Source organism: Patella vulgata, chromosome 3 (assembly GCF_932274485.2).
Source record: "Patella vulgata chromosome 3, xgPatVulg1.2, whole genome shotgun sequence".
NCBI lineage: Eukaryota > Metazoa > Mollusca > Gastropoda > Patellidae > Patella > Patella vulgata.
In genome coordinates this window covers 53,093,912-53,117,239 of record NC_065881.2, presented here as the reverse complement: position 1 = coordinate 53,117,239, position 23,328 = coordinate 53,093,912, and the positions used below count along the sequence as shown (strand labels likewise).

Genomic DNA, 23,328 nt, shown 5'->3' with positions numbered 1-23,328 from the left:
AAGGTAGGACGTTAAACCCCATTTTATTTCGAGGGGGGGGGGGAATGGGCGAATGGTTATCGTGTGCACACTGTATCATAACGTCTGTCATTGAGTCAACTGTCATGGTTTCAATTCCCTGGTTGTACATGACAAGGAGTAGGGTCACCTGTCCAACCTTGTGGGTTTTCTCCAGGTCCTCTAGTTTCCTCCCACTGCTAAAGACTCCAATGCGCAATCGGATTATTGAAATAAAATTGAACCATATGTTAGTCCCGAAATGACCGAGTTTGTGTCGTGTGGATGTTAAACCCCATTTTTCTCTCTCTCTCTCTCTCTCTCTCTCTCTCTCCCATTCTATTTCATTTCATTGATGCCTCTTAAGCAGATCTATTTTATAGGCTGGATAATGAATTATTTTTTTATTGGGAAATTTTTTAGCAATAGGAAAGCTGCTCCAAGAAGGAAATTCTACACTAACAAAAGAATTGCCAGATATTAAATGGAATGCTAAAGAATCGTTGACCAAAACCATTACAACAAGCTTTGGTAAAATACATTTCAAAGTTGAACAGATTGGAGGAAGAAAACCTTCCAAGGTAGATAATAATGAGTCATTAAAAAGGTACAAGCGGATGGCAGCCTATGATATTCGTTTTATTGTTGTGTCTAACCACTCTATTCATTAAACATACATTATGCAAGAGCTAAATCTGCCTATTTCAGGTCTTTCTTTAGGCCTGAAATGTTATCTAAAGTATTAATTAGACATTAATTAACCTATCCAGGCCATAATCAACTCTAGATGGCAGCGCTAACCTGCGATCTTTAGTGGATTGTAAGCCGATTTACTTCATAACTTTCCTTCTCTATTAAACAATTAAATGGATAATCGAGACTATGCTGTTTATCGTACTGACTTTAGTAATGATGACCGAGGCTTATGGGAATTTTAGTCGCTTAGTTCTCGGTTCATAGTGGATCAATTTGAATGAAATTTTTACCAAATTGCCTTTACATTATCTAGTTTTTAACTATTATAGTGAGAATTGCCAACTCGTTACCGAATCTCCCATAATGTATCTTTAATAGAATTGGTTGCAGCATAATTTTGACATGTCCAGTCAGATATTGACGGTACATAATTCTCATTCATTTATTATTGTAGTATGTTCGGGTTACTGAAGATGATAATGTCAGGAATGTCTTGAAGTTAATGGAAGACCACTGGAGAATAATGGACCCCCAACCTCCAAATTTGGTTATTTCTGTTATTGGTGGAGCTAAAAACTTTCGACTTGATGGAAGAATGAGAGAAACATTTTCAACTGGCTTGATAAAGGTAATTAGGTTTTCTGAAAATTTCTCTTATGTCATTTTCTGTAATGTTAATGTTTTACTGAAATATTCAAACTTTCTTTTAGGCTGCAAAGACTACTTCTGCCTGGTTAATTACATCTGGTTTTAACATGGGTGTGATGAAATCTGTTGGTCAAGCTGTTAATGAGGGTCAGACATTTCTTTGGGACGATGACAGAATGACTCATCTTATAAGATGTATTGGTATAGCACCATGGGGGTACATCAGAGGTCGGGATGCTCTAGTCGGGGATGGTGTGGTAAGAATTGATTAAGACTATTTAATTTTCTAATGCAAATACTTCTGTCTGGATTCAATGAATGAATAATCTGAAATGATTCAAATTTGAGGATAGACATGATAATTATTGTTATATGAATGAAATTTGGAAATTTCGTGATGTAGATAAAATAATATGAACATGTATATGTTTGTCTTTAAGATTAAATATATAGCTGTGGTACAAGTAGCAAAATATCACAAGTAAAGGCCTGGTCACTGCAAACCTATTTGTCGACGACACCCCGATTTCTCATCAATTATAATCTGTCAGCCTGAACATATGCAATGTACACCACACAAATTATCTGGCACATACATTTCGTTGCTGACTGTATGTCTTACATGAGTATTCCCTATTGCTGTCATGGTTATGGGATTTTTATTTAAACATTTAACAGAAAATTTAGTTTTTACAAAGTTAAAGATACATAAGTTAAGAGTTTAATAAAGAGTTGGCCATTCTTGCTATAATAATTCAAAATAGATGATAAAAAAAGAAAATATTGAAAATTTCAGTCAAATTACTTTATTCTGAACGGAGTTGTCACTGTTGGAAGTTTTGACTAGAAATGGGCATCAACTGTGTCCGCACCGTCTACGAGAATTGACGATCGTTTGATTGACAGACGATAACTCCACCCACATATTCTCGATTATCAAGTCACATTTTTTAATGGCTATGGTACCCTTACTTGGCAGGCATTTCATCACCAGTTTCCAGTAGTGATGTCAGTGACTAATGGTAAACGTTAGCTTGGGCGGCCATTTCTTGATTTAATTTTAAATGGACAACTGTTTAAATCCAACCTGTATCCAAGCCATGAGAGGGTCTACAGCGTTGATTTTGAGCATGTCATGTAAATAAAAGTCTAATTAATAATTTGTATAACATCTGAAGCCTAAATAAAGACTTGCAATAGGAAGATTTAGATCTTGCATAATGTATGTTTAAATAGTGGCATCCATCAAAGGCTTAAACAAACGATCTTTGATAATATGAATCCATGAATTTGGTTTGTTGGCAATAGATTATCCGTCAGTAGCTCACATATTATATAGCAGACAACACTTTGTGATAATCTGCTGTGCTGTATAATTGACAGCAGAAAAATGATTATTCGTGACAAATAATTCTTTGACATTTGGCAGCGACAGTTTACTTACCATATCCAACGTTTAATGATAAATTATCTTTGACATTCTATCATGCAGGGTAATTTTAGAGCCTCCTATAAACCGTCTAATGTTATTCTTCATGGTAAACCAGTGCCTTTAAATCCAGACCACACCCATTTTATTTTTGTTGATGATGGTATGAGAAACAGATATGGTGGTGTGGCTGACTTCCGAGCTAAATTTGAGAAAATTGTTTCTCGTCCTGCAACTGGTACGTATCGAAATAAGGATGTGTATTACATTATATCCATTTATATTTGTTTTTTTCAACATTTTATTGTTATTGGTTAATGTTCATTACATAGTTTGAGTTTGTACTTTTGTATTACTGTAACCAGGCAATTAAAAACTGATATCTTTCAGGGCCGGCTGAAGTAATTCTTGATTTGGTGGGGGGGGGGGGGGTGGAGCGGCGGCTACCATCCTAGGAATTTAGGCGATGGTTCAGGGGCTGCCTAGGCCCTGGAAGCTCCTGGGGATCTTGATCGTTGGAGAAGTGTTCTGAGCAATTTCTGGCTATAAAATGAAAATGAAAACACAGTCGGTGGTGGTTTGCTGTGATGCTAAACTGGAAAAATATATATGCCAGAAAATGCGAGAAAAACTCTATCTTGTCCGACTTTTTTCTAATTACCTGATTTGCCATAGCAATCTGATTAAAACACAGATCCTATTTCGTTTCGTTTTTTATACTTTTACTTGTCTTTACTACACTACGATCTGGAAGAGTTGTTATATTACCGGCGTTTTGGTTGAAGTGAGGGATTAGCCAATGAAACGGTCTGTTATGTTGACTTCTTGGCATGCCATGCACGGAACTGTGGGTAAACCACTAGAAACATCAACACTGATTGATTAATCACAGGGTCAAAAGCCGCTAATATGACCCCTGACATGACCTTCCAGTACAATTTTTCAGATCTTCATGTAGTGTAGGCAAAACGAAATGAAATATAGATCTGTATTTTAATCAGATTGTTTGTCATAGATAACGGAAGTGAGATGGACTTGAAATATAGATTGACTTGAAATATAGATTGACTGTTCAGTTTATAACTCAGTACTTGCCGCCTACAACTCCTCCCCCAATGTACGGGACTTGTTTTTTTACAGCTTATTACTGCTACAGTTGGGAAGGATAACTCATATTTTACAAGGAAGTCTTTGATCATTTCTTACTTGTCATGTAAATTCATGTGACGCGTTATTTATAGGGTTTTAAACTAGACCGTAACTCGCATGCATCTCATAATGTAAATCTGAGCATATACTGAATGAACAGACAAGCCCACATGGACTGCCCTAGTAATGCATTTTGTTTCCTATACACCTATTCTAATGTAATGTATTACAGATGGAGGTTTAGGTATACCTGTTGTATTAGTGGTAGTAGAAGGTGGTACAGATGCCATTACTGATGCTAAACGATCTTTAGATGAAGGAACACCTGTTGTTATTTGTGCTGGTACAGGAAGAGCAGCAGATATTCTTGCTTATGCTTATAAACATACAAAGAGAAAGGGGTATGTTAGTAAAATATTTGTAGATCCATACAAAATTCTAATCGAGTACAATATGCTGAAATTTCTCTGAAAAATATGAAGAATTTCTTTAAAGTAGTAACATGTTTACAAGTAAATCACATGATAAAGTATTAAATGATAAATAAAATCCCTAACAATTAATCGCAAATTAAGAATTGACCCTAGATCTGTGATCTTGCATCCTGTTAGCAGAGCTGTTTTGAACCTGACTATCATATTTTGTACAATTATCAAGATCAAACAGAAATGTATTAAGAAAGCCCAGGTCTATGTTATAAATTTATGTTTGTATTTCTTAGAGAGAAAAGACATTTAAAAAAGAAATATAAAAAGAAATTGTGTAATTATATATTGGACTCTTACGGAAAATCTTGGAAGGACGACAAAAAAGATGAAGAAGTCAGAAAATATCTGGAGCTAGTAGAAGAATGTTGTTTAAGAGAAGACTTGGTAGGAAATGTGATGATATAATATGCCTGCAAAATTTTAACAATAATTAAAGTATACAGAATTAATTGTGAAATAGAGGGCTGTGGTAGTTAGGCACTTAGAGATTTCTCAAACCCAGTTCTCACTTGTCATGTGTGGTACTATTGATGCTACTTGGTGGTATTCAAAGGAGAGTTGTCAAAAATTCAGTTGTTCTGGAAAAATTTTCCTCTATTGCATTGCAACTGTAAAAATAAAAATCACCATATGTTAGTCTCGAAGTGGCCAAAGTATTGTGTTTATGAGATGATAGTCCATTCCGTTCATTGTACAATAAAATATAGAAATGTTTTATATAAAACAGCCATTGATACTGTAAATTATTTTATCGATTTAAGCCGGAATTCTATTTGTTTATAAATCTTGGTGAATTCCTTTTTTTTCCTAGATGATTATATTCCATATGAATAAGCATGAAGATTTAGATCTAGCTATTTTATCAGTTCTATTAAAAGGTTAGTACCGTTGTATCATAATGTACGATGATAAGTAACACAATGATTTATTATAATATTGTTACGATGCTCAACAACATGATGGTTTATTATAATAATGTTACGATGGTTTGTTACATTGTTCTTTGTCAATTTTGCTTCTGGCAATGCAAGGAAATGGCCATCAAGTTTCTGCTTTTTCCAAAGGCACCATTGAAAACTTTATCAACGAACCAATCCGAATTATCTTTGAGTTCAGAATGTGGTAGAAAAATCAAAATATTCTATAGATTTTGCATTCTGTTTGTTATTAATCTCTTCTAAATTGTTAAATTGTTATGGATATGTTTATTTTTGTCAATAATAAAAAGCTCTTAATACCTGTGTAATTGCAAAGTGCTCTACAGCAACTGCCATGTTGGACTTAGCCTGTTTTAAACCCTTAGTTATTGTTCCAACTAAAGGTTTAGTCTGACAATTATTCAATATGATATATTAGAAGTTTACTAGCTTTTTTTAATGAAACGTGGATATGAAGTAAATATAAGTTGTTCTATACATAATTTTTCAGGCTTCTAATTTGCCCTGTTATTGATCACACATGACCTTATTCCATTCACAAATGACAGGCCATTATGACTTTTAGTTACTCGTCTAGCTTGTCACATAACGATATCAAGCTCCATTAACTGTTTCAGCTAAAAAAGATGGACACAACTCAAATAATAGGAAACGTTTAGAAAATTTAAAGTTGGCCATGACGTGGAATAGAGCTGACATTGCTCAAAGAGAAATATTTGGAGAAGATGTTAATTGGCACCAAGGTTGGTTATCTTTATTAAATAGTAGCAGAGCTTTAATACTGTATGTTAAAGAAAATATTGATTGACTTTTCATAGTTTGTTTGTGAGAAAAAGGACCACTAATATTCATGATCAAATAACCACTTGTCTGAATGTATATAATTCACAGGGGGGTTGTATGGCTGAATGGTTAGCGTGCGCGTGCTGTATCATAAAGTCTGTCATTGAGTCGACTGGCGTGGTTTCGAATGCCTGGTTGTACGTGGCAAGGAGTAGGGTCGCCTGTCCAACCTCGTGGGTTTTCTCCGGGTCCTCCGGTTTCCTCCCACTGCTAAAGACCCCTACGCGCAAGCAAATTATGTAAATAAAATTAAACCATATGTTAGTCCCAAAATGACCTAGTTTGTGTCGAGTGGACGTTAAACCCCATTTCTCTCTCTCTCTCTATATATAATTCACAATTCAGTCTATTTGCTATATGATAAAACCAAACTGCCCCAAAATTTGATCATAACAAGAATTTAAGGTGTTTCTGTTTGACCACAAAGAGAGATAACTACCTCTGATTTCACTTTAAGCAGTAGTAAGTGAACAACATTTAATTTAATGCATAATGTAGTACTATTTTGTAAATTATATTTACAGGAGCTTTAGATGATACAATGACAACAGCAATATTGGAAGATAAAGTAGACTTTATTAAACTATTATTAGATCAAGGTGTTTGTATGAAAGAATATCTTACTGTTGAAAGATTAAAAGATTTCTATAATAAGGTAGATAGATATATCTTATTACCATGACAGGCATTGTTGGTGTGTAACAAAAAAATGCCATAAGTTTTTTATAATCAAAATATATCATTGATATCGACAGACTTTTTTTTTTTTTCAAATCATGCCGAGGGCTGAAAATTTGTCAGGTTTCTACAAGCATGGTTCTCCTGCAGAGCTGACAAAAGTTTAATCATTGAAAATTTATGAAGCATATTGGCATGGATGGGAAAGAACCCTTGAAGAAACACACGAAACACTACTGACTGGACACTGCAATTTAAACATAGATAGAGCTTAAATTTTTGTGGGTTACAAAGTAGTGTGTTAAACTCCTTTCCATTGAGTTCGGTGTGGGCAGTATGGCCTGATATCCTAATAATGAAGACCGAAATTATTCAACATCTAAATAAACAAATTGAAACTGTACATAAACTGTACATTTTAAGATCTAATTCAAATCTATACTATGTACAACTGACTGATCAAAAGACAACTTTTCTTTAAGGAAAACAAATCTATTATCCAGAAGACTTATAGTTTTATATTTTTTGTTTCCAGATACCAAAACATAGCCATTTATATATTTTACTGAAACGAACCACCCGAAATAAAAATGAATTTGATTTACAAGACATTGGAAGCTTTCTTAAATCATTCCTGGATAGGTTCGAGGATGATAAATTTTCAGCAAAGCCATCCAAAAAATCTAATCAATATAATAAATCTGTAATTCCGCACAGCAGTCGCAGTTCAGGTTCAGATGATGATTTTACTGAAAATGGCTTCAAATGTCCATATAAACAACTCCTAATATGGTCAGTTCTTATGAACAGGTTAGTTACAGTTAACTGTATTCTACATTACAGATTGCCCATGATCTGCCATTCATCTGCTAACACTCGATTGATTCTTGACGGTTATTGCTATAATCCAAAAGAAACTTTCTACGTATATTTAAGTTTGCTCTATTTGGAGTTATGTTTCCTTTTTGAAATAAGTCAGATTTTCCTGGGTATAATTCAGTCATCTAGCAATGTTGGCTTGATAATCCACAGAGGATCAACCGATGATGCACAGAGCATGAAGCATATAGACTTTAGTTTACATATAGATTGTACTTGATCCACGGTCTTCATTAGTCCAGTAGGACTCTGGAGCAGAAAATTAGAATGTTAACTCCATTTGGTTCGTTGATGTTTGAATGCAATAAAGATATCTATCTTATAAGCTGTTTGTTGCTAAATTGGACATTTTGTTATGATTTAAACATTTTGTACAGACAGTTAAAGGGAAAATATATATATGTGGAGTGTGGACCTAATAAAAATATTTTGTATAATGTGTATTTAGATCTCAGATGTCAATATTTTTCTGGGAAATGGGACAAGAACCTATAACAAGTGCTATAGCTGCTACCAGACTTTGTGATGGAATGATTGTAAAACTACCTAAATATCAAAATGATTTACGAGAAGATTTTGCAGCTGCTAAAGAGTAAGTTAATACTTTTATGTGTCCACATTCATAGTGTGGACGTGTATGGAGGTCGCCCCTGTCTGTGTGTGCCCGACCCCCAGGGGCAGAGCCATGCCCATTTTTTTTTATTTGTGTGTCTGTGTTGCCTACAGGTCCCAATTGTTAATGGATTGTCTTGAAAACTTTTCATACTTATTCCTTATATCCTAAGGATGACCTCTATTATTTTTTGGTGCATGCTCGATCCTGTGAGAAAGAGCCATGCCCAAATTTTGTGTCTGTGTGTCGCCTACAGGACAGAATTCTTGACAGATCCTTTTGAAACTTTGCATACTCTAAGGATGATCCCTATTTGTTTTGGTGAATGCCCGACCCCCAGTGGCAGAGCCACACACATTTTTTCTTAGTGTGTCTGTGTGTTGCCTACAGATCACAATTCTTAATGGATCATCTTGGAACTTGGAATATGTATTCATTATAGCCTAAGGATGCAATTATCGATTTTGGCGTGTGTCTTGAACCCAGGGGCATAGCCACGCCTATTTTTGTGTTTAGCGTCTGAAGGTCATAATTCTGAATGGATTATCTTACAACTGGTATACTTATTCCTTATACCCTAAAGACGACAACTAATGATTTTGATGCATGATCCGCCCGCTTCGGCAGTGCCGCACCAACATTTTGTGAATATTTTTTATGTAAATAATCTACAGATTGCAATTATTAACAGATTTGGATCCAATTCGGTATGATCCCATCATAATTCAACAATTTATGTTGTTCCATATCCAACTCCCAGGGGCTGAGTCCTGCTCATTTTTTGTGTTTATCATCTACAGGCTGCAATTCTGAATAGATCATCTTGGAAATTTGCATATTCACTCCTTATACCGTAAAGACAGCCATTATATATTTTGGTGCATGCCCGACCTCCAGGAATGTGGACGTATATTGCAGTCGTACCAATGCTCTTGTTTTGTATCTAGAAATTCTGAAAATATTTATTGCAATAATAATAATGAATAAACTGTCCAGATCACTTTCCCTGCCTTACTGAAAAGAAGAAGCCTTTTGTTTTTCAACTCTTTTCACACTAACCTAAAGAGTTATCGCCTTTTGTTAGCACCTTATAGGCTTGAATTATGATATGATGTGTCTAAAATTGGAAGAATCCTTTTGATTTTCTTGTAAAGACAAAGGCTATCCTTTTAAAATAAATATGGTATTTTTACCTTATTGAAATGAAGAATCCTATTGATTTCTAACATTTTTCAATAATTAAATCTATAGAGTTATGCCACGTTGTTACAAAATCGTTTTAGAACTTTTTAGGCTGCGCTATCAATATCTTCCAGAGTTATTTTCCTTTGTTACGAAATCTTAGAAGCACTTATTTAGGTGACTTAGCTGCTGTTGGCGTATGTTTTGTTGCCTTGCAACACCTGTTTGCAGTGTTCTGTACATTTGTCTTTGCATGTTTTGTTTGTAGTACATTTGAAGAATTAGCCACAAAAGTATTAGATGAATGTCAATCAGTTGATCCAGATAAAGCAATGATGTTAGTTGAGAGAAAATCACCAATGTGGAGTGATGTGACTTGTTTACAAATGGCTGCCTCTGGTAAAGATCAGGTAACACTGACAGACACTTTCAAATCTAAAAATACAGAACAAAGAAAAAAATTATTGTAAATTAGTAATGGTTAATGTCAGGGTATTTTCTGAACTTTTGATGCCAGCTTTAAAGATGCCTTCCCACATACAAACCGTGTGACTTAATTATAAAAGCATATTCAAACTAATTTATCTATCAGAAGTTGGCTTCAAATCTGTCAAAACATTTTAATCACAAGGAATTAGCCCAAGTCATCTAAATCTATTTTGGACATCCTTGTTTGTGACATGAATTGACCTAAGGAGAATCCTTTTACAGCTTGTATTTGTTGTTACTTGGTGTCCATTTATCATAAATATAGAAGCCTAAGTAAATTATTGGATTACTCTGCATCTTTAAACTATCAACACTATGCTACCTTAAATTACATTTTAATTAATGTGACCTACTATAATTAAAAATATATCTAAAGGGATTGGACCACCATTTAATGATAGGAGTTCATTTCTGAATTTATTCTGTGCATTTCTGAATTTATTCTGTGCATTTCTGAATTTATTCTGTGCATTTCTTGAAATATTTTGTACTGTTGAAATTCTTTATTTTAGCTTTTTCTGTCATCTGTTGGTTGTCAATATGCTATTAATCATACTTGGAAACATGGTATTCTGTCGTCATGGAGACGGGTTAGTATTACATGATTTCACTATGCACAGTTTTAATATTTTCTTTATTTAAAGATATATTTCCTTAACAGTCGAGATCCTGAATATATTACCACTGATTGGAAATAAAACTATGTGTCTTACTAGATACTTAAAACATTCAATGACAAACAGAATCACGACCCATATTATATAATTTCTTAAATTTGTGGCACATTTGCCATTCTTTTTTTATCTTCCTTACAATAGGATATTAAACCCCATTTCATTTCATTTCTTCTTCGTTAGTCCTTTTTTTCCATTAGAACAAAAGGGCTTATCAGTAGTTTTCTAATTTTTTTTAACTTCTCTCCAGGAGACCCCAATAGTGTTTTTAGTGTAGATTTATATTCCAGGTCATCACTGGACCTCACGTCCTATTGTTGTATAACAGTACTACATAACCTAAAGGGCAATCAAATTCTAATTTTGTAAATAAAGATGAACAAACTTGTGTAATATTAAATTTTGAAAATATATCAAGTCCATATAAGTTGTTCCCTTATTGATTAAAAAGATTTTTATTTTCAGGTTGGAACTGCAGTTCTGCTACCATTCCTGATATTGACACGTTTTATGGAACTTTCTGATATGGGTGAGAAGAGAAAAGTGAAATGGTATGAAAAGCTACAGATATTTTATACAGCTCCTATCACAAAGTTTACACATTATACGGTAAGTTGTTTATATTGTAGAGATTTGGGTGGTCAAATGGTTAGATCATAAGATCGGTCATTGAGTCAAGTGGCACATGGTTTCGATTCCCCACTTATACGTGACAAGGAGTAGGGTTGCCTGCCCGAGTCCCTGGGTTTTCTCTGGGTACTCCGGTTTCCTCCCACAGCTAAAGACCCCTACACGAGGGGTAATTATTGAAATAAAATTGAAAACAAAATGACCTAGTTTGTGTCAAATGGATGTTAAACTGGGAACAGTTCAGTAGAAGTTAGGCTCTCTATAGTTGAGTGGACAGAATACTGAACTAGAATTGCCTTGGTTCTGATCTCAGCATGGGCCGAAGTAAGTTCAACTTGTATTTAATACAATTTCTGGCTGCGTGGCCGGCACCCTAGCAATGACATGTAAAAATAACAATGCACTCAGTGCCTATTGATGTGTTATTTGAATGTTCTAGAGGAAAAGATTTTGGTTTTATTTTCAGGTGTCATATCTGATATTTTTGTCGCTGTTTTCATACATGGTTCTAGTAGATTACAAAGTAACTCCCTCTGTGGCAGAATATATTTGTTTCTGTTGGATTATATCATTTTTAGTTGGTGAAATTCATTCTGTAAGTATTAACTAAAAGTTGTATGATTTCATTTGTACATTACTTTAGCTTTCATTGATTTATGATAAAATTATTCTGAAACAGGATAAATTATTGCAGTTGTTAAATATCAGAGTTGCAAGTTTCTTAAAATTTATTTACAGAATTCATTTTAATTGAGAATATACAAATATATTTTCATTCATGTATGCATTTTTCAGACAATGTCTAATTTTTCACAGTTTAATTCCTTTTAAAAAATGTACTTAAACTGATTATTTAAAATTAAGTAAACAAAAACATAATATTAAAGATACATAATCTCCTGGCTTGGATATTGGATTAAATAAGATAAAACCAAGTACGAACAATCCAAACCATAAGACAGAATTCGAAGTCCTAAAAAACGTTATAGGCAAAATAGTGTATTCAAGCAAAATAGTGTAATCAGCAAATGGACTGCTCCTCGTGTAAAAAATACACGACAAACAGTGGTAACAGGTGTCTGGAAGAGTAAGCTTACCCTGCCTGGCGCCACACCCGCCATAGCTGCATCCAAACTATTAGGCGAAATGTCGGTAAAATAGCGTGATTGGCCAATGAACTATCGGTATGCAAAATGCATGCGATGAACTGTGTTAACGATGTAGTAGACATTATCAGGGAGATAGTAATAGTATACGTGTCAATTAAATATATCTAGAATAATAGCCGAGAGAGACACGTTATATTTACCAATCAAATCAATATGACGGCCATAAAACTTTTTAAAGGTTTTAATAAGTTTAGTGCGCAAGTATCCTTGTAGTTGAAGCTTAGATGACAAATGCCTCGATCTACTTAAAAAATCAGAATAAAAGGAACAAGCTCTCGCGTAACGAATTAGCTGAGACACAAGCACTCCATAATCTGGTGATATTGGAATGTTACTACTAATAAATGGAAAGTTAACAATCGGAAAGTCGATGTCATCACGTTTATCGTACAATTTAACTCTCAGTTTATGGCAATTGTCAAAATCGAGACGCAGATCCAAGTAGGAAGTGTAATTGTCACTTTCAGTGGTGTTTTTAATTTCGAGCTCATCAGGATATATGAATTCTACATAATCACTAAATTTAGGATTATTAAGTGATAAAACGTCATCGATATATCGATAAGTGAAATTAAAAAGTCTGACTGATCGTTTATTAGTTTTTACGAGCGTCTGTATATTATGTAATCGGCTTCGTACGAATAGAGAAACAGATCAGCAAGCAAAGGTGCACAGTTGGTGCCCATGGGGATGCCAACCACTTGCTGATATATTTCCCCTCCAAATTCAACAAAGATGTTATCAATTAAAAAATCCAACATCTGAATTATCTTGATGGCCGTGAATTTGTTTTTGGAATCACTGTGATTCTTAACGAAATATGTGGAATTGTAATTTACAACTAAATATTGATATCTAGCAGTACCTGATTTAGACGAAAAGACACTGTGAATAATGTCTTTCAACCGGGCTTTTAATTTACTATGGGGAATTTTAGTGTACAAAGTAGAAAAGTCAAACGTTTGAATAGATGAGACTGAAGTAAGGGATCTAGATTGCAAACCATCAAGTAATTCTTTGGAATTTTTCAATATCCACATTTGATTTATACCACTATGAGAGTATATTTTGTCACAGTATTTTTGAATACCCTCTTTAACAGCCGTTAGTATAGATGTCAAAAGTGGTTTTGTGGAACAACGGGATGAACCTGCTATAAAACGTTGCTTGTAGGGATTTTTATGTAGTTTAGGTATCCAATATAACAAGGGCAAATCTGTATAGGTATCTCCACACGGAGTACCAAATGAAGTGAGTACAGATTTGTGATTGGATATAATTTCATCCTTACTTAGATTAGATCGTTTATATGTAGCACTGTATTTTGCTCTATACTTGTAGGTGGTGCTGGCTTGAGTTGTAAATCTTTGTAAATATTGAATGTAATTTAACCATTAATTAGACTGATGATCCTTTGCAAGGTTCAACTGTCTCAATAGAAAGGTTTTGCAGCTTAACAGTTACACCTAGATTACATTGAGATAAGTGTGAGAGTGTAACTGTACATTATGACGTTTCGATAAATTCACACTTACGGTTACACTTAGTAGGTGGCAACAGAAACCAGATTCACTATCTCGTTAGGCCTATATCGCGGATAGATCCTTGAAGATGAGATTACCAAAGCAGGCACATGTTTTGTCTCGGCCTCTTCTTATTGTATCTACATGTAGGACGTCTTTGCTATGGATTTAGCTCAGAAAAAACCACAATTCAGGGAAAAATTATGGACTGGATTATAGAAATTAAACAAGAAGTGTTGTGAACTTACAGTTATAGGTGCTGCTATCCATTTGCCACACTTTTTTTGATGTGTACTTCACGTCATACATCACAAAAACTGATCATGTTTTACTGTCTGATTGTAAAAGTAATTGTAAATGTAAAGTTGCGAAACCTCTCTAATATTGAGGTTTGAAAGGGGTTCAAAATCCCTCAAATGACCAGCTGCTTTAAAGAAGATAGGCCTAGAATAAATTCATGTTTTTTAATACCCGGTACATTTTTTTTCAGTTTTTGGCTTATCCATCACCAACTATTTATGGTAAAGTCCGAGATTGGTATGGATTTTTAAATCGGATGGATTTAGTCAATCTTATATTATCTATAATAGCTTTTATTTTACATTGGGATCCAGCTTATTATACAGCTGCTAAAACAATCTACTGTATTAATGTAGTGGTCTTCTATATTCGTATATTAAGAGTGTATATAGCTAACAGATCTTTAGGCCCCAAACTCTTCATGATCTTAAAAATGGTAAGTATTCATTCTACAGGTTTCTTCCTCTTTGAAGCTCTTTTCTGCACTATAACTAGGTTACAGACCTTTCTAGTATTTATTTTTTGACAAGATGGCTTACCTAACAGAATAACACATACAATTGAAAGTGTCAAAGGCCTTTTCAATGACAAAAAAAGATATATGCAAATATTAAACCAAATAGACTGAAAACAAAATGGTCAGTTGTATGAATGTGCTAGAGGATATCCCCTCTCACAGATGTGCTGTGAACAACTGGTATCAGCTGTTCCAGAACTTGTAGCCAGTATGCATACATGTCTTGTTCATGATCCCTTGAGTTTGTCAACAGCGCCTATCCTAACCTATTTTTGATATTATTGAACAAAAGGTATATGTGACACTTTATTCGACAATTCTCTATATATTTCAGTTTGAAGAGTTAGTGATGTTTTGTTTCGTATTATTTGTGTTCCTGTTAGCGTATGGTGTGGCAAGTCAGGGTTTACTATTTAAAGCACGACATTCTAGTAATTTTAATCTTGTTGATATTGTCTACTACCCTTACTGGCAGTTGTATGGAGAATTATTCCTGGAAGAAATACAAAGTAAGATTCAAATTTTCAGTTTAAAACAAAATGCAATACCTTTATATACAGGGTTGAAATATGGAGAGATGCAATTTCAGTTGCTATTCTTAAATAAAGGATTAGGATTGAAATCAAAATGAGAATGAATTTTATGCGTAGCAAATGTGATTGGCCACATTTGATCAAACTTCTATACAACAATATGTTCACTCTCATATATTTTATCTTCAGGGACCTTGAATTAAAGCTTAAAAACTCAAGAATTTAAGTCTGGTTTCCTCTTATAATAGGTAGTACCAGCAAGGTTGACATAAAAGTCTTATTTAGTCATTCTGGTTCACCAGTACACTCACATCAGAGCACTTATGACAGTTTGAACTCAAAAAAGAGTTGTGGATTTTTCCATCACTGAATATATGACTATAGTTTAAAAGATAAACATACATGTATGTTAGTCCCAAAATATCCAACCATATATTGTTGATACGACTTTTCATTTATACATCAGTAGACATCTTGTGTAAACCCATATTGATTGGCGTTTCACAAAAATGTCTCATATTTCTTTTAAGATAGATCGTAGAAAATTAATACTAATCCTCAATTCCAATTTCAGCTGATGAGGCATGTACAGCAGCTCTATCTAATGCTACATCACTATTACCATCTAATAATACATGTCGAACATATAATTCTCTAGTACCTATATTACTAGCTGGTTATTTACTAGTAGGAAATGTTCTACTTTTGAATCTCCTTATTGCTATATTCAGGCAAGTCAGTTTATGTTTTCTATGTTATTTTCCTAATATGAATATTTAAATTACCTATTTTTTTCTTGGACCAATTGTTTAGTTCTCAACAAAACTTAGCAGAAGATAAAAACGTGACCAGAATATACCATATGAAATTTGCTTTCTGTAACCGAGATCCAAAATTATCTTATTCTCAAAATAATGGATCTGTTTAGAAACATTTTAAAATTAATATTTGAAAATGTATAAAGCACCTAAATAATGAATTTAAATATATATTCTGTATATATATTTTTTCATTTCAGTCATGTTTTTGATACTGTTGAACAGAAATCTTTAGAAATTTGGAAATACCAAATGTATTTTTTGGTATCAGAATATGATGTAAAGACTGGTTTGTTTCCACCGTTTAATATTATAGTTCATATGGGACTGTTAGTTAAGTGGATACTGAGAAAGACTTGCTGTGTTAAACAATTTGAAGGTAAATAGAAATGAATCCTCAGAATTTAATTCGTCAAAAAATAACAAGCATGTCGTATAACAAAAATGCTTAATTAAAGGAACTAAATCAGTTAGTCCTGTCGGGAGTATGGAGTACTTTATGACATTTCACTTCCTCACTGACTTGTAGAATACGTTTTGCCTCATTCATCAAGGCACCTGATTATAAATGGCGCTCAAGACCATAGTCAGAACAATGTAGCTCACAATGGTAAGAAATCAACATTGATTGAATTAGACCAATATTAAATTCTAATTTGTGTTTTTAATGTCGAAGATTGAGGATAATATTGAGTTAGATATTATGACAATCATAAAAATAAATATATCCAAAAAACCCAACTAAATGTTACCTTGATTATATATATAGTCCTTTAAAAAGATAGAATGGTAAAAGGTTTGAATGAAAGGGTACATATCATTTGTTTCAAATATTCTCGTTGTTGTTAAAGTTTAGTTTTATCCTTTAACATTAAGGAATACAGTATCAAGCTCATCATCATGTTTATCTACAACTATTTGAAAAGGAAATGATGGCCAACTTTTTGAGACGTAGAAAAGATGGTGAAATGAATAGCATGGATACTAAATTAAGTACACTACAAAAGAGGTAAACCTAATCAATTTGATTTATGCTTTCTGTATTCACCATGCAAATAAAAACTATTGACATATTTATGTAAACAAATACAATAGTTTATTATATTTAATTAATAAGAAGGAATATGAGAATATTGTATGCTCCTTTTTTTACCAAGGCTAAGAAATAAATTAAAATCTTCAAATCGGAATCACATCAAGCTTAATAATGTAAGAATCTGACAGTCACATTGCACAAAATATTACAAGTGTTATTATCATTTTTATATGCAAAATAACACAAAAATGTCATGAGCATATTTGAAAGAAAATCTAAAGATTATTGGAATCTCCCCCCCCCCCCACCAAATTGAGCCAATTTCTAGGTTTGCTTATCAGGATTGTTCTAATTTCAGAGTTGATGATCTGACAAAACTGATAGAAGATGAAATAGTAGCAGATGATGAATCAGATGATGATTTTCCAGCGTTAGAAACACAAGATGCTGTTGTCATGGATGATAAAGTTAAATGGCCAGATGTAGAGAAAGTTTTAGAAATGGATAAACGAGACAAGATGATAGATGATCTAGTAGCAGAGGATTCAAAAACTGATGAACTGAAATCACAGAGATTTGAGGTATGTTCGTGGTTAGGACCAGGGTTCTTAATTCATTTTGAAAAGAACTGACCAGAATTGAGTCAAATGAGGTCCAGGTAGGAAATGGGTTAGTTACCGGTATAAGCTTTCATTCGATTTAATATAACCAGACTTCAACAAAAATAATTCTTGGTAATTTAATATGGGAATTGTCATATTCTAATGTATGTAATTACCACATAAATAACGACAAATAGATCCTTTTGAAAATGTTCCATATTTAATTCACGTACCGGCTTGGAGTTCATGTCAGTAATATTCTTCGTTTATTCGATGAAACGTTTGTGTTTCATCAGTCGATCTAAAATATTATAGTAGCATTTTTCAACTATTGCCAGTATCAGAAAATACCATAGCTAAAATAATCTGATATGGCACCATGGCATTTCTTCATAACACAATCTGTAGTTTTTTGTCTTATCACGTAACTTGTAAAAGTTTTTATTCATTGATCGATGATAGACAAACGGCACAATGATCACGTGACAACCATAAATGAAATTGCTTTAAAATAAAGTTCCGTACGACTATGCCATATAGCCTTCAATAATGACCACAATATTTTAAAACTTAAGCCCCTGTCAGCATGTATATAAAATAGAAAATCATCACGAAAACGCTATTTAAAACTGGTTTATTGATCTAATTCCAACCGATATGTCACATGGCATTGGAATTCGGCATTGGAGATTCTGTCGGGAAAATATATCATTAATGACTGTTTCTCAGTGTATTCAATGTTCTATCAGGGGATTATATTCAATGATGATTTAAATTTATGTATCAACTGGTCAGTGAAACCATCAATGTATGATCCAGTTATTATTTTAATATCTACCGGTATCTGGAATTCATATGGGGCGTCGAAGACACATGATTTACAAACCATGCCGAGATTGTCTTCTTTCACCATGTGGCTTATTTTTACAAAGGCAGCTTACTGAACCTGTTATGAATAATCAGCAAGCTTGTTTTGTCTTTCACCAGATTATCAAAATTACCGTTAAATGTGCTAATTATTCGAATTGTGAACCACATGGCCAATTCTCAGTAAGGTATGACTGTTGATGTAGCCGACAAGCAAGTTGATTGACTTCATAATTAACAAGTAATAATTAACCAGTTGTAAATAGCCGAAAGGAGATTGATTTATGATGCCATAGTGGCTGATTCATTTTTTTACCAATCGGCTAGATTAAACATCAATTTATAGAGGTCTTGAAGGGTTTAAGTCGGTAGTCTCTAGTATAATATATGAGTAGCCCAGGGAAGTATTTATTTATCAAAATGGCATTAATGTTTTGAAGGTCTTCACCAGTTTGTACAAAAAGAAGAATTATAATTATATTTTATTATGTAATTACATTGGACATGTTCAAATTAGATTGTATCTAAATTTTAAAACAAATCTGAAAGTCCACCACCAAGATACATGTTTTAACTTTCAATTTACACTAGTTAGTTGTACAAACTTTTTTTATTGGTTTTGAATGAATTAAGTTGTACAAACTTTTTAGTGGTTTTCAATGAATTTAAGAAACAATTCAAAATAATGTCTTACTTTAAGTAGGTCCGTGCTTGGAGTGGGTCATGGTGGCTAAGTGGGTAAGACGCTGGCTCGCTAACCTGGAGGACGGGTGTTCGATCCCTGCATTGGCCGCGAATGTTCATCCAGATTTGCTGGCGTGGTTCCCCCTTGTCAGTGATGCAGGACGGAAGGCTTGACAAGGACAGCTGTCTAGTCATTCGGATGGGTCGAAAAACCGAGGTCCCGTGTACATATTGGTGTGCACGTAAAAGATGGAATTTGATATAAGAGTAGGCCGTAGTGCTGGTGTTCGGGCAAAATTTCCCTCATAGCACACTGCATGGCGTATGCCCATCTTCATTAGCCCAGTTCGGAGCAGAACAATAGGATGTTAAACCCCCATTTCATTTCCGTGCTTGGATTTGCGTCAACTAATTAATATAAACAGCCCAAGTTTTCACAGATGATCATTTGTTCGGTAGGAATATAACTGAATAAAACTGAATGTAATTAAATGGATTTGACCTTCTACTGTCTGTGTGTAGTCCTTTTGAGCCTGTGACCCAGGGAAAGAAGATTATATGTCATATTGTTTCATATATATAGCATGTACATGAATTTTATATGAAGAATGAAAAATAAAGGAATTAAAGTTTCTGTGTTTGTTTTCCAGGATGTTGCTATGGAAGAGGTGAAGAAAAAACATAAAAAGAAGAAAAAGAAGAAAGATAAAAAGAAAAAAGAAGAGGACGATATTCAGGAAAATATTTTCGATGAGGATATGGACCGAAAGTTGTTAACCAACAAAAATATGGATAAAGAAGTACTGCCTATGAATTTGGCACCAGATTCTCCAATTAGGAATATGAATTCTCTAAGTCCGAAGATTTCGTTTTCACCTGTCCGTAATAATAGTATGTTTTCTAAATCCAATGACACTGATTCAGAAGATGACATTCCTAGAGATAAAATGGGTCGAAAAATTTCACCAAATATCAAATCACGAGCCAGCTTTTTAGAATTCTTGAGTGATTCCTCAGATGAAGACAATATTAGTAGTCGACGGAAAAAGGGACTCAAGTTAGCCAAACAGAAACGCAGGGACAGAGAATATGAAGAGAAGCTAATGGATGTGGAAGACCGAATGGAGCAAATGGTTCGGTCCAATCAAGAAACATTCCAGGCCATGAAATTTATGTTACAGAAAACTAACCAAAAATAATCCATGGTTTATTATGATGAGTATGTGATATAAACTTACATTAGTTAAAAGTGAATTTATTTTTGTCCGTCCACAGCCATTACTATTAAATCAGGAAAAGAACAAATAACATTGGTCACAATTTTTGTGACAGATCAAACTGTTGATATAGTATACGGTCTAGAATATTATGTGATAACATTCCATGTTAAAAATGGAATTATATTTTAATATCTATTTGTCCATATTGACCAATCTGCTGCTGAACATATATTTATATACCAGTGATATGTTTATATATATACTACATGTTTTATTATGTATTATATATAATTTATTTATATGACTGTTTTATTTCTGTAGATATCATCACATGTGTAAAATACTAGGACTTTTATGGGTTATTTTCTGTTGATATATCGTGAATCACATGACTGCATTTTCTATTACTAGACTTGGTTCTGTTTATCAATTAATGCTATTTTATCTGTGATAATCATATAAGTTAAAGTTGTATATATACTTACACCTTTAGATCATAGTTATTTATTTAATTGTGATATTCTTATTTGCCAGCCATTATTATTTTATTTACTTTGTGTTTTTCTCCTTTATGCTGATAACCGTCCATATACCTCTTTGTAGACATTTTTCTATGTTTTTTTTTAAAAAGAATAATATAAGTTTGTGAATAATCTCCAACCATTATAATAAATAGTTTTTAGCTTTTAACTAAATATTTTTCCTTTATAAATGCAGTTATTTATAGTATATATATTATTTATTTATATAGATTTTTGAACTCATGATACCCACCTCAGGAATAAATTGTATTGTTGCGTTCTATCCATTTATTGTTTGAAGTTTGTTTACTTTTGTTTTATGGTTGTCCACATTCCTGTCCATAGATATTTTTTTAAAAAGCTTTTTTAAAATATTCATTTTGTCATCACTTGCTCAACTGAGATATTTTAGTTTTCAGTCATTTTTATATGTTACATATATGATGAACTTTACATCTCTGTAACAGTTTATTTTATGTTCCTACATTTTTATTCTTAAATTGCATCGGACTACATAGAAATGAATTTTTTTTCTAGTTTTAATTCGAATTATTAAGAAATACATACTATTTAATATGGGGAGAAGAACCCCTCAGACCCAATACAATTTTTAGAGTAAAACTTACTAGTACCAGTACAAAGTAATGCATATATACTTGACTCTTGCTAAGTGAGGCAATTGGCAAAAAATCGAAACAAAGCTTTGTACAAATTCAACTTTAAATTGACTGAATAATTTGTTTTAAAGTTTAATGTACACCATAATATTTATTTCCAGAAAAAAGCAATTAAAAATTACTGGAACAACTAAAGACCATATTTCAATCACAAACAACAAAGTTTTGTGCTGTTCCGATAGGTTTACAACTTTGAGAATTAGGGAAATATATTTGTTTTGTGCCGTATCTCAAAATGTTTCTCATTTATCCGAAGCTGGTCACATATATTATATGTGGAAAAAATGTTTTTGTTAACTAACAACATGACAATTATATAAATAATTTCTGTGGTAGTCTTTTATCATTTTTGGAGATGATCACAAACATTATTTAAGTTAACAAGTGTCTCTATGTAATTACCGGTAGATTGAAGAAGCAGAAACACTAACAAACACTTTAGTTTAATATGAACACATTGAATATTGTCCCAGTATCAAGAGGTTGTGATGGATGGTCTTATTTCTAAAAGACTGAATATGTTTATTTACAAAATATTTTTATTATATACACAGGTTGTTATAGAAAATTTAATAGTAACATATTTACAACTGAATATATATGTATGTATGTATTATCTATTTATTATAAAACTGCTATGGTTATCTTTATTCAGGTACACATTACATAAGACTTTAAAATGTCAGAAGTAATAAAACAAGTAAAGATTATTATTTTCACTGTTTTTGTTTTGTTTTATGATTCTGTGTTATATGCCAAGTGATATTCTATTAACAGTTAATTAGTATTGATTAAATTTAAAATTAGGACATAATGTATTGAAAGGTATGCCAATAGACTTCTGCTCCAAAGATTTGTCCAGACTCTGGTTAGCTTGTGTTAGTTTGTAAGTTAGCTACATCGGCCAGGGCATACTCACATCATAATTTACATAGAAATGGCTTAAAACGGTATGTTACCAAATAGAGGCAAGTCTGCATTTCAAAAGGTTTATCATATTCAGATGGAGTAATCGGTGAGACCCCACCCCAAACCCCAAAACAAACCACTATATGGGCACTAGCCATATTCAATGTCCATAAACCAATTTTCATATTTTCTGATCCATTCTAAGATACAGTTTTCCAAGACCTAGTTCAAATCCCGCATTTTACCGGGGAGCTAATTTGCTAACCATTTTTTAAACGACCATAGCTACGACTATTTTTCAAGGAAAGTCCTAATAAAGATATACAAAAAAGACATAAGAAAAGCAACATTCTAATCAAAGATTACTGACAGCAAACAGTTGAGACAAGTTGAATGGCTGATTCGATCCGTGACACCGGGATATTAAAGAAATGCAGTATTTTTTTTTATCCCTAACGGACAATCGAATCCAAAGGCAAAAAGGTTCGTGTAATAGCATGCGAATTTTAGCACTGGAGCCTCTTTTCATATTATAAAAATAGAATAATTAATGGACATCTTGTATCTATTTAATTACAACTGATAATTATTAGTTATGTTGCTTAGATAAATATCTCAG

The 23,328-nt window shown here is 33.2% G+C and overlaps 1 protein-coding gene across 2 annotated transcripts in view; it reads left to right on the top strand.

The window, feature by feature from the left end:
- The window catches only part of LOC126815635 (transient receptor potential cation channel subfamily M member-like 2), a 28,815-nt gene extending 6,305 nt beyond the window's left edge, over nucleotides 1-22,510 (top strand). The window contains exons 5-26 of one of the 2 annotated variants that reach the window (XM_050541372.1): nucleotides 421-578; nucleotides 1,148-1,321; nucleotides 1,404-1,598; nucleotides 2,834-3,008; nucleotides 4,152-4,320; nucleotides 4,641-4,791; nucleotides 5,219-5,285; nucleotides 5,963-6,088; nucleotides 6,713-6,843; nucleotides 7,402-7,676; nucleotides 8,194-8,337; nucleotides 9,809-9,950; nucleotides 10,542-10,619; nucleotides 11,169-11,312; nucleotides 11,800-11,928; nucleotides 14,516-14,761; nucleotides 15,177-15,351; nucleotides 15,950-16,106; nucleotides 16,394-16,572; nucleotides 17,070-17,202; nucleotides 17,588-17,810; nucleotides 20,033-22,510. In XM_050541372.1, coding sequence (XP_050397329.1) covers nucleotides 421-578; nucleotides 1,148-1,321; nucleotides 1,404-1,598; nucleotides 2,834-3,008; nucleotides 4,152-4,320; nucleotides 4,641-4,791; nucleotides 5,219-5,285; nucleotides 5,963-6,088; nucleotides 6,713-6,843; nucleotides 7,402-7,676; nucleotides 8,194-8,337; nucleotides 9,809-9,950; nucleotides 10,542-10,619; nucleotides 11,169-11,312; nucleotides 11,800-11,928; nucleotides 14,516-14,761; nucleotides 15,177-15,351; nucleotides 15,950-16,106; nucleotides 16,394-16,572; nucleotides 17,070-17,202; nucleotides 17,588-17,810; nucleotides 20,033-20,581 — 3,920 coding nt within the window. In that variant the 3' untranslated portion in view covers nucleotides 20,582-22,510. Of the gene's footprint in view, nucleotides 1-420; nucleotides 579-1,147; nucleotides 1,322-1,403; nucleotides 1,599-2,833; nucleotides 3,009-4,151; nucleotides 4,321-4,640; nucleotides 4,792-5,218; nucleotides 5,286-5,962; nucleotides 6,089-6,712; nucleotides 6,844-7,401; nucleotides 7,677-8,193; nucleotides 8,338-9,808; nucleotides 9,951-10,541; nucleotides 10,620-11,168; nucleotides 11,313-11,799; nucleotides 11,929-13,891; nucleotides 14,762-15,176; nucleotides 15,352-15,949; nucleotides 16,107-16,393; nucleotides 16,573-17,069; nucleotides 17,203-17,587; nucleotides 17,811-20,032 lie in introns of those variants that run through there. The other variant, XM_056099670.1, reaches the window with a different exon arrangement.
- The last annotated feature ends 818 nt before the right edge of the window (nucleotides 22,511-23,328 follow it).